This window comes from Cygnus olor, chromosome 19 (genome assembly GCF_009769625.2).
Source record: "Cygnus olor isolate bCygOlo1 chromosome 19, bCygOlo1.pri.v2, whole genome shotgun sequence".
Lineage (NCBI taxonomy): Eukaryota > Metazoa > Chordata > Aves > Anseriformes > Anatidae > Cygnus > Cygnus olor.
The window spans coordinates 11227907-11240000 of NC_049187.1; the positions used below are offsets into that span (position 1 = coordinate 11227907).

General features: G+C 45.5%; 1 protein-coding gene across 9 annotated transcripts in view; it reads left to right on the forward strand.

Moving 5' to 3' along the window:
• The window catches only part of PBX3 (PBX homeobox 3), a 113674-nt gene that overhangs the window by 1067 nt on the left and 100513 nt on the right, over window positions 1-12094 (forward strand). For 3 of the 9 annotated variants that reach the window (XM_040531380.1, XM_040531383.1, XM_040531374.1), the window contains exons 2-3: window positions 28-83; window positions 2713-2786. In XM_040531380.1, the coding sequence (XP_040387314.1) occupies window positions 28-83; window positions 2713-2786 (130 nt within the window). Of the gene's footprint in view, window positions 1-27; window positions 84-757; window positions 2493-2712; window positions 2787-12094 lie in introns of those variants that run through there. The other 6 variants (XM_040531375.1, XM_040531382.1, XM_040531377.1 and 3 more) reach the window with 5 other exon arrangements.

Below are 12094 nucleotides of genomic sequence, written 5' to 3' on the forward strand. Positions count from 1 at the left end.
GGGCAGCTGCTTTCCCCCTCCCCGGAGAGCTCGGCTCGCGCCGTGCCGCGCTGTGGGAGGCGTGAAGGGACCGCGCGGGGCAGGTGGGTGACAGCGGCGGGGCCGGGCTGGGAGCGGCTGCTGCGCGCGCTTCGCTTCGCTTCGTGCTGTCACGGCCAGCGCCGGTCTGCGGGAGGACGGGCGGGCGGCGGGAGCCGGGCCTCGGGGGGCCTCGGGGGGCCTCGGGGGGTCTCGGGGGGCTTCGGGAGGCCTCGGCCTTGCCGCCCCCAGCGGCCCCCCCCGGCCCGGCCCGGCCCGGCCCGGCCCAGCGGCCTCGGGCCCCTCGGCGGGCGGCGAGGCCTCGGCCGCGCGTCCCCATAGCAACGGGGGCGGGGCCGGAGCGGCGCTCGGCCCGGGCACGTGACCGTTCGAACGGCCCAATCGCAAGTTTCTCGGCCGGGGGGGCGGGGCCTCGCGGGGGCGGGCTGCTCGGGCCCCGCCCCGCCCGCTCTGAGTGGCCGCGGCCGCCGCCAGCGCCCGCCCCCGCGCGCTCCGATTGGCCGCCGGGCCCGCCGCTCCCGCCCCGCCCCGCCCCCCGGGGAGCGCCGCCGCGGCCCGGCCCGGCGGGAGCCGCGACCCCGCGGAGCCGCAGCCGGAGCCGGAGCCGGGCACGGCGGCGGCGGCCACGCCCGGCGGGGCGGGGCGGGGCGGGGCGGGGCGGGGCGGGCGGCGGGCGGCGGGCGGGGGCGGGGCGGGGGCGGGGCGCGGCGGGCCCACGTCCCTGCCGGCGGCCGCGGCGCTGCTCACAGGGTAACACGTCTGCGGGGTGAGTGAGTGGCGTTGGCAGGCTGTCAATCCCTCACGGAGCGGCCATCAAACACCATAAAACACACACCGGCACCGCGCCGCCGGCCCCATAAATCCCGGCCGGCTGGTATTTTTGCACATTGCTTTGCAGAGAGTGTGTAATTAATTTTTTTACAGTTCTTTCCCCTTTATTTCCGCTCTTTTCTTTGCGCGAGTCCAAACTTTTGATCGCTGCTGTTTCCCCCCGTTGCACAGACTTGGGACCATTTGTTATTTTTGGGGGGAGGGCAATTAATTTTTTTTCCCTCTGTGATTGTGTTTTCCTGGCTTTTTTTTTATGTTGCAATTTGGGGGTGGGGGTGCTCGCTCGGTTTGTTGTGGTTTTTGCTGTTTGCCACCCTCCTAACTTCTTCGGGATTTGCAAGCAAGTTTTTTGATTTTGTGTTTTTTTGTGTTTTTTTTTTTTTTTTTTTTACTTTTTTCATCTTTTTGCAAAGAAGATTTTTGGACAAGTGGGGAAAGACACAAAAAGCAACAATAAAAATAAAAAGGGGAAAAAAAAGGCTTTGGAGGAAGATTGTACCAAGGAAAGAAAACTGCAAAGAAGCCTTATCAAGTCATTTATCCCAGCCGCAGATATGATGATGATGAAAGAAGACTGTAACTAAAGAAGAGAGTGATTTACTGCGCTGGAAAGGAGAAGAGAGTGGAATAAACTGCTGAGACCCGGTCCAAACACAGATACTGATTTTTTGTTGTTGTTGTCGATCTGGTTTTTGCCTTTTTATTTATTTCTCTTTTCACGCGCGTGTGTGCGAGGACAGAGCGAGGAGTCAGGAACTGAGACTGACTTCGGGAGCCGGAGACCTCTTCGCCTTTTCCTCCCGCAGCCCCCGCTCCGCTCCCCGCCGGCGGCGCAGCCCGCTCGCCCGCCGCTCCGCCCGGCAGCATCGATCGGGCTGCGGCGGAGGCCGGCATGGACGAGCAGTCCAGGATGCTGCAGACTCTGGCCGGCGTGAACCTGGCCGGCCACTCGGTGCAGGGGGGCATGGCTCTGCCTCCTCCCCACGGACACGAAGGGGCAGACGGCGACGGCAGGAAGCAGGACATCGGGGACATCCTCCATCAGATCATGACCATCACTGACCAAAGCCTGGATGAGGCACAAGCAAAGTTGGTTTCGTCTAATTAAACCTTGTCTTGTTGTGTGTGTGGGTTTTGTTCCTCTCCTCCCTGCTCCTCCGCGGAGAGCCGGCGTCTCACCGGCAGAGCAACTCCCGAGCGCTGTAGCAGAGATCGCAAGCAGCCGAGGCCGAACCAGAGTCGCTGTTTAATGATTTTTGTTGTTGTTGTTCCGATAAAATAAATAGAGACCCGCGCGGTGCCGGGGCCGCGTGCCGCGCCGCCCGGCTCGGCTGCAGCCCGGCGCTGTCGGGGCGCCTCAGCCCGGCTCGGCCGCGGTCCCCGTCCCGGTCCCGGTCCCGGTCCCCGCGGCTCCGCCGGGCCCCGTAACTTTGTGGCCCGGCCGCCCCCTGCCCCGGGCGGCGGCAGATGAGCGGCAAAGCCGCCGGGAGGTCGGTGCCGGGGAAGCCCGCGCCGCCCCAGCCGCAGTCCTACCGAACAAAGGCCGCCGGCGCCCGAGTTGCCCCCGTCCCCCATAAATCAGCCGCCGGCCGCGGCCCCGCGCTGATTTACGCTGCCCGCAGGTGAGCCGCGGGGCCCCGCGCCGCCCGGGCCCGCTGTCACGGCGCCGGCCGCGGTGATGGATGGCGGCGGCGGCGGCGCGGCGGCCCGGGGCCCCGGCACGGCTCGGCCCGGCCCGGCCCCGCGGCGCGGCCTCCCCCGGCCCGGAGCGGCGGCCCCTCGGCCTGGCGCGGCGGCGGGCGCCATGTTCGGCCGCTAACGGCTCTCTGTGCTCTCTTGCAGGAAGCACGCGCTCAACTGCCACAGGATGAAGCCCGCGCTCTTCAGCGTCCTCTGCGAGATCAAGGAGAAAACAGGTAAGGGGCGCCGCAGCCATCTTGGGCCGCCGCCGGCTCCGCCGCGGGAGCGCCCGGCCCGGCCCGGCCCCGCGCGGCGCGGCGCGGAGCGGAGCGGGGCGGAGGGGCCCCGGGCCCTGCCCGCGGCTCTCCCCGGGCCGCTCCGTGCCGGGCCGGGCCGGGCCGGGCCCGCCCGCGGAGCCGTGGCCGGCGCTGCCCCAGGTGCGGCGGGGCCGCAAAGTTTGCGAGCGGGTGCGGCGGTCACGGTCGGGCAGGGCGCGCCGCGCTGCCGGGGAGAAAGGAAAGGAACAAACCAAACCAAAAAGCAACCCAAAGTAAAAGCCTGTCAGCGGAGCGCGGGAGCACGGGAAGCGCACTGCTAGGAAGAAGCTAAAGAATGAGAAAGTGACGGACGCTTTGACCCCAAATTTCTATAGAGTGCAGCAGAGCTTTAGTTGTTCTCCGGCGATGACACTTTAAATGTCAAAAATCTTACTCTCAAGTGTACAAAAATATATATATATTTTTTTGTGCTACATTAATGAGACAGTAATAAATGCTGTACTCTTTCTTAAAGGCATTTTAATTTTTTCTTTTTTGCAAAATTTTGACATCACTGAATTTACAGAGAAATTTCTTTTTTGAAGAAGACGATTTTGAAAAGTACTCTGTTTTGCATTATGAAAATAAAAACCTTTTTTTTTTTTTTCTGATCTGGCTTTAAAAATAAAAATATGCATTGGCTTGCATTTTTAGCTGTACTTGATATTCAAACACACACAGTCCCCCTAATTGCAAGCTGAAAAAATAGGGTTATATAGACAAAACCTACAAATGTGAAATCGTGCAGTTACCAACTGAGAAGCCCAGAAGTGCGCAGTACTCAGTAAATTATGGTGCTTTATGTCCAAGGGCTTCTTTGCTACCGGGGATCCACTTCAGTTTCTGCTGACAGCTAAGCACTAGGGTATTGACTGTGTTGTGAATATTAAGATTGATTCTGCTTTATATTGCATTATATTACCAGGGATAAGGGGAATGATCCCCCCTTCTGCCCTCCCTCCCCCCGTGCCTGTGTTTTGCCTCGATCAGTTCACAGTCCCTTTCTGTCCTTCTTGGTTTGTGTTTGTTTTCTGTCTTTCTCTAAACTTTCTGCCTGTCCTGCTCCAGAGCTAACCAAGCAACCTGCCCTTGATGTTCAGACATTTTGCAGCAGGCAAATTTCAATTAAGAAGGCAGGCATAGGTCCTGCGATCACGTTATTTGCACAGGGCTTAGCCTCGCTGTTTTGAAAGGAAAGTATAGTCAACCACATGTCAGAGGTGAGTTAAGAAAAAAAAACAAGTCTTTTCAGAAGCGAGGATTACTGGCAGAGGGGGGTTTGGTGAGGCCACTGCTGTCGCAGAAGCGAGAGGGAACCCGTCAGGAGATTTTGGGATTTGAAATGTTTTTGGGTGTTTCGGTGAAATGTGCGAGTTGCGAAAAATCCTGCCTTTGTGCTCCAAATAGTCGAGCCAAGTTTGCAAGTTATCTCTTTGGTAAAATAGCTGAGAACCAACAAAGAGCGAAGACGTCTGTCTGCCCAAAGGCAGGATCCTGCCAGCCCCAGCAGCACAGGAGAGACAGGATTAATGCACCGAGTGATTGATGGAGATGAATCCACACCCCCACCAAAAACTGTTCCCGCAGGGGGACGTTCACTCAGGGTCTCCCAGTTGAGCTGAAATGTCTGTACAGACTTCAGTCAGTGTGCTACAGCAAAGATAACGTGAAGATAAATTCTAGCTTATTTTCTGTAAACTGTTTTCGTAGGAAACAGCTCGAACAATTCTGAACTGGAAAGGTAAACAGTCCGAGATGCAATTAAAGCAGAAGCTCTCCCTTCCCCCCCCCCATTGCTCTGCGTTGTCTTGTGGTCCAAGTACTTAAATCTGGCTGCAGCTGGCTCATGCTCTGGAATTTAATTCTTTTTAATCAGAACCAAAGTTTACCTTGGTGCTGGCAGTGGGAATTACTGTGATGGCTTTCCCGCTACCTTCTGTGAGAAGGAAGAGAGGTGAGAAGGGAGACTGGAGCCTATACGTGAAGTGTAATTGCAGTCATGTCTATTCTGAAATAAGTAATGCAATATTTAAGTCATTTTTATATTGAATTATGTATTTTTTTTTATATTTTAGTAGTTTTCAGTACAGTCGGCAAGTACTTTGTGAGACTGGTAGCGACACAATACGTGGAGGAATCCCCAGTTTAGGTAGAGCAACTCTGTCACTTTCCGGCAAGGGTTAATGAATGCATCACATTTTTCGAAGCCTTTCTCTCTGTCGCACTTAGGGTTAGGAGCTCATGAGTTTTTTTGCGTGAGGTATTTACCATGTATAAAGCAAATCACTGAGCTTACTGAATTTAGCCTGACATTTCTTTTTTAACGTTTTAACATTTAAAAAAGTGCTGCATAATGCATTTAAGAGCCTTGCAGATATTAATAGATATGTGCATTCTTAGAGGCAACCACAAGGTAGCATGGTTTTCATAAAGAAACTAACTGCCACTTATTTCTTTAATTAGTTCAAGGAAAAATGATACCCAAAGTTCTACTGAAGCCCCTCTAATAAAATACAAAGATATGCAAGTGAGAGTCTGTTGGCTCTATTTTGTTATATTTTACCTGCTCTCTGAGGTGTCGCTTGGAAGTCTTAAAGTTACCTTCCTAAGGCGCACTCACATCTGTTGCATTCCTGCGTATCAGTCTGCCTTGCGCGCCTACCAGTAGGAATCAAAAACTGATCCGTGCCTTTTTTTTTTTTTTAATAATCTCTCTTATTTACGGACTAAAAATCCTTCAGATTTGTAATCTGATTAACTCTACATTAGTACGTTGCTATACCTGAGGTACTGGTTTTTCTCATGGAGATAGAAATGAAAATATATTAATTCTTATAGTCTTAAAATGGTTAGGGAATTGCAATTATTTCCCAGTGGAATGACATATTATTACATCCTAGACTGTGTTGATAGATGATTTGTTTTGTCTTTAAGAATCATTGATACGGATAGGCACACGCACTTATAAAAATGTATGAATGCGTGTGCATATATGCACACACGTATACATTTATTTATTTATTTATTTATATGGGTCCAACAGAAACAATGATAGCTGCCAACCAAACCCTAATTTACTGTCACCACAAACCCTAAATAGCATTCATTTACTAGTAAAGCCTAATGGCATACATGATGGTTTGCCAGATTTGTGGCCTTTGTGAGGCTTATAAGCAGGACTGACTTGGGAAGATCATAAAACTTAATGAACTTCTCGACTGCAGGAGGTGTCCGCAGGGGAAGAGAAAGGCCTGCTTGGCTGGTTGGGCTGGTTGAACTATTTTTTATGTCTAAAGAGAGAGGAGGAAAATGTTCATTAAAAATGTTCTCCTCTCTTGCAGAGTTTTGGTTTAAAGAATGAGAAAAGAAATAGAAAGGCCAGACAAATAGTGAAGTTAACCATGAGGTTAATTTTTTGCGGTTCCCCATGTAAACTAAAACCTTTACGTTTATTGCTACAACTGCAAATAACCATACAGTGCTATTCCGATGTCTGAAGGGCTGTATCATGCCCTTACGTGTTGCAAAGCTCCTTATTGATGAAAATGGCCCAACTCTTTTAGGAACGCCCCTTGTCGATACGCTGCAAAATCTGTAAACTGCCTGTTAGGTAACTCCGTGGAGAAAGACTTGCTTTTTGCCTTGTCTTCTACAAGAATTCGAAAATATTAACCCCTTTTTTCCACTGTTGTTATTTAAAAATAGTACCACAGGATTGTTCCCTTACATAAATTTCAACTTTTCACTGTTTATAAACTGTTATTTAGTGCCATCAACTTGCAATAATTTGTAATAACATGGAATCCTAACAGGGCGATCTGAACATTAAAGGATTCAAAGGGAACAATGAAATAGCACTGATAGCATACATATATGTGTGTGTGTGTATGTAGGGTAGCTATTTTCAAAATATCAACAATGGTGTTATTGTTATTCAGTTTAGCTATTTAAAATATTTATGTGCTGTCCTGGTGTTTTTTTCAAGGTACTAAATACATATTTTTTATGTACCCTGACTACATAAGGTAGTAATCACTGTGTATTTATGTGCGTACATCTTTTCTTCAGCTTAAATTATTTAGCTTTTGTTTCCTTTCTCATGCTTCAGTGTCCAAAATTTTTCATTGAATCATTGGTTATACTTTTTTTTTTTAATTGTCAGCAAATGTATTACAAATGATGACGTGCAGTAGTGTGCTAGGTCATTTACACTGTCCTTATGGCAATGGCACTGCTTTTCTTTGTAAATATCCTACTAGTAAAAATAAATTGGATAAAGTATCTTGTTTGTCATTTGGTCGTCTGGTTCAAACACATTCACAATGAAAATTCTCTCTCTTCGGTGGATTTCCAGCAGGATACTTCTCTGGATAAGAACACGGGCGGTTGTGGTGATAATTTTCATTAGAAAAAATGTGATACTTTGTCTTGCAGAACCTGTAACTACATAGTGTCTTTAGACCATAACATTGTTAGTGCTCCTTGCTATATTTAAATAACAATCTTTGCCTTGATTACCAGGATCTGTGTTTCCACATCTTTTTTTTTTTTTTTTTCCCCTTGCATAAAGGATAAATTTGTACCTACTTGTCAATACTAATTTAAGTAAGAGCAGGGATTTATTTTATTTTATTTTATAGCTATTTTTCATCTCCTTCATTTTATTTTTGAATTTGATACATTTGCTTGTTTATCTGAAAACAGTAAATTATGTGAGTTACTGTGTGGTTTATTTTAGGATGCTTGCTGTAAGTTAAGGAATTTTTGCATTCAGAGATAAATTATAATAATAGCATATAGTGAATGCAGGAGTCCCTTTTTACAGGATTTAGCCCATTTATCAAGCTCTATTCCTACGGCTTTCAATGAAAAAGTTGTACGATATGGATATTATGCTGTCTTTTTTCAATTTAAATATTGATTTGTGTGAAACATTAATATAATGATATTTGCAGTCTACCATAGACAAATATAAGCAGAATTAGACATACTAAATTGTTACAAATGTAATACAATATTTAAATGCATATGAAGACTATATTAATAATTATATGGTAGAGAAAGAGAGTCCAGTTTGTATCTGTTCTCAATTTTAAGACTGTTTTACAGTTCCTTGCACATCATATGTATGATGGTTTGATGAATATTTTTATGAATAATAAGAATGAATACTAAAGCTGTGTACTAATCAGTCAAAATCGGTGGAGAGCTGAGTGTTTTCCTTTTCTTGTATCCTTGGCAGAATTAGATGTAGCTGTTTGTATTCCCTGAATTGACACCCTGAGAAGAATGCTTTGTTTGTTTTCTCAGCAGTCATGTTTAATGCTATTCGCTTATCAAGGTGATCAGCATGGTTCAGATAACACATGCCTGACACAGCCTGCCTTTTTTCACCATCATGTTGACCTTTTGTCACATTTGCTTTTCTCTGGTAGGCAATTCATGTCTTTAAGTATGAACGGAGTAAATAATTCACATCAATATTTAATATAAATTATTAAAGTTTCTGTCAGCTCTTATAGTTCATGCTTTTATAAAGTTAGAGTAGTTCATCAGCCAAACAGATGAATTGTGCTTCTCAGCTGGACATTAAAGCTCTTCCATAATGCTGTCTTTACAGTGGAAGTAAACAGGGAATTAAATATGAAAGGAAATGAAGCCTGGTACTTGAATGGTATATATTTTTCAATAATGCACATTCTTTAGAAAGGCTCAAAGTACTAGATAAATATCTATCATTATTTATTTCGTTACTCTCATACTTCATTTTGCCTTCATGTTGCAAACAGAATCGTAGAAAGCCCCACTGACCCCGGCATTTTCTTCTACTCTTTGTTATTAGCCTTCCGCCTGCGCTCCCGCTCCCTTCTTGGGTTAGGTTGGGTGTACTAGCGTGGTTTTTTTCGCTAATGTTCTTTTTCTGTTTTTAAAGATTGATGGGGAGCACCAAGATGATGAAGTCTGAGGTTTTTTTTAGTCCTTGTTTATAAACTATAGTTTATATTTTGCAAACAAAATGACCTGTGATTGAAAATAGATTCTGGAAATATTTTCTGAAGAAAAATGGTCCAATATCTCATGGTAACAGCTATGATGTATTAATTGCTTCAGGAAGTGGGTAAAAATACCTCATTTTGCCTAAGAGAATATAGTAAAAATCAGTATGCATTTATTTTAATTTTGTACTATTTTAGGTATTTTACTTGGAATTCTTTTGTTTAGGATCAGTTCAGTACATGTTGCACAGTCATACGGGCTGTAACAGTATCTATGAATCACTGAATACCAGGCGTCCTGCAGATCAATCACTTGGAAAGGGGGTGGTTTTGTATCATGTGTTTACAGGTCAAAACCTTTTGCTATACTTAAGTCATGCGTCAACATTTAAAGCTAATCTCTTATTCCTCATTGTCCAGCAGGTGGCTTTTTCATATATTATTTAATTTTTAATTATAAGTGGAAATGGAATTTAATAATATTATCCTGATTACATTTTTTTTTAAACGAACAACAGATTTTCAGTATATCCTGGTATATATGATAGAGCAAATGAAAGCGTCTTGAGATCTTGAAGTATACAATCTAAATTAAGATTCTAAACAGGCATTACAGATGCTGGTAACTTTGGCAATTATCATTTTGTTTGGTGAACAGTAGTAAAACAGTGTGCGGTAAAAGTGTTTAGAGAGAGAGGATAAATAAATTGAACAGTTTTGCAATGCAAAGTGGTTTGTGGTGTTTTTGAGGATTTCTTGGCTCTTGCTTAACTGCTATTGTGAAGCCTGGAGCAGATTTTCCCATTGCTAATGCCCTAGAAGTATTAATTCACTTTGATATGCTAATTAGAGGGCATTATGCAAGAAATGAGATTAAGTGGCAGCATGAAGCCATTTGCCTGTCAGTAAATTGAGAGCTTTAGCATCAGGAGGAGCTTTGTTTTTTCTGAGTTTCTCTTGGTTTTGCATATAAATAAAATTGATTGAAAGGTCTAGAGAAGCTTCTAGAACATTGGTGGTTCTTTTTCTCCTTCTATGATTATTTAAACTTCATGTTAAAGGCTTTCTCTGAATATTAATTGATCTAATGGGAGATACTGAACATGAAGAATTTCATTGTATTCTCAGTTACTGTATCTTAACAAAAGGAAAGTATTAGAATTCTTTGTGTCATCTGATTTTTGTGGTATTATTTTAGATATATCTTACAGCGCTGCATTATAACCTCTTTGACTGCTAACTGTTACTGTGCTGAAAACTATACCTGCATGGAGGTATTTCTGCCAGTTCTGCTGGTTTTGAGATTTGTATAACGAGGGCCTGAACAGCTGAAGTCAAACGGTCGGCTTGGATTCCTGGGCAATCAGGCCTTGAACATTTATCATCCCTGCTCCGTTACAGGATTTCCCATGATTTCTTATGTAAATCACACGTATATTTTCCTTCATTTAGGAAGGAAGGGGTTGTAATATTGACCATAGATTTTATTCAACTGCCAGAAACTGTGTTAAAATAACATTAAGGGATTGACTTACAGCCATAAGAGCGAGGAAATTTGGAGTTAATAGTTAAACTCTGCCCTTAACTCAACTCATTGAACCTATTTATTAGGGCATATATGATACGTAAGATCACTGTGCTGAGACCTCTGCAGTATTAGGATGCTCCAGGATGACTCAATGACGAGAGTTTCTGATTTAGTTCAAATTTTCCTTTTTTGTGTGTGCGTGTGTTTTTTATTCAGCCTTGGAATTTCTTTACTACAGTTTTGTGGTTAGTTTGCTTTTTTTTTTTTTTTTTAATACTGTTTAAAAATATCAGAGAAGTAATTCTGGAAATTGAACAGAAACTTATCGGAAAATAAAAACCAGACCGAACCGAACAAAGCCTCTCTAGTCCTCTTTGCCTGAGTACTTGCAGAATGTTTGTGTGCTTGCGTGCCCATCTCCTCCACAGATCATTGTCGCAAAGTCAATCAGGGGAGTAGTGCTAGAGTGACAGTGCTTGTTATGAGCCCCAATAGTTATTTAAAAGAAAGGAAAAAGGATAAAAAAATGCCCCAGAGCTCTGTGCGGGGGCTGTTCGTACTAGATGCACATGGTCTCCCTGATCCTGGCAGCTGAAGTCTATCACTGTTGGGAAATTTTTAACGTGAACCACATAAGACACAAACCACAGCAGTTTCTCCAGAGCCATAGGGGTTTTCGCGTCACTGCAGTACAACTGGTGTGCGTGCACGCCGCGGGCCTCTGCCTGACACCGCTGCCATCAGCGGCCAGGGCAGCGACCGGCCCTCAGCCGGGGCGCCCTGCTCGTCCTCCACGGGCGCGTCGTGGCCAGCCTGTGGAGCTGGCGGGTTTTAGTCCCCGGGAGCTCCTGAGCCAGTTGGCCCAAAGAATCTGATCAGGACTTCATCACCCAAAAACTGAAAGTTAGGAACCATTTTGATGCCAGGAAGAGCAAAACAGTGCCTTTTCAGGCACAAAATCAGTTTTTCTCTCAGTAAGCAGAGGAGAGCATCACCCGTCTCCAGTTGTTTATTTTGAGTTTGAAATTTTTGAGGAAAAGAACTAAATAATTAAAACATTTGGGGGCCAACCTTAACTTTCTCGGTACCGATACACCCCCAACGGCGTTAATTCTGGTGGAGAGGGTACCTGGAGGGAAAAGCCTGGGATTTCTGGTTTGAATCCTGGTGCTACTGTTGACTTGAGAAGAAAATTTTCTCCTCTCAACTGAGTGAGGAGAGATGCAGTTACCTGAGCAGGAGCGAACACAGGCCTTGCCTGCCATCTCACTGAAGTTCATTCAGAAGCACTCAAATTTTACCTTCTTTGTCTCACTTCTGTCTGTAGAATGAGAATATTATCTATCAGAAATTTCTGGGAGTTTGTGTTAAATTGGCGTTACATGCTGAAAATTTTATCAAGTATTGAGTATAATTAAAATTGCAATATAAGAAATAATCTTTAAGAACTATTTGCAGTGTCCACTTTATATTCAAATTATGGTGAGCCTAAGTGAGGTCTTACCTCCTGCAGATGAACAGATTAGACTTTGCTTAGACTTCTGGTTTTCTTTGCTTTCATTAGCAATGTTTGCATTTTTAATCCATGGTTAGACCTCTAGCAAAAGGCTATCAGGGTTTTCTGACTGTAGTTACTTTGTTTAGTACAGCGGACCATTTGCTCACTGTAGATGGGGATCACTGTTTTTCTTTAGTGATAACTT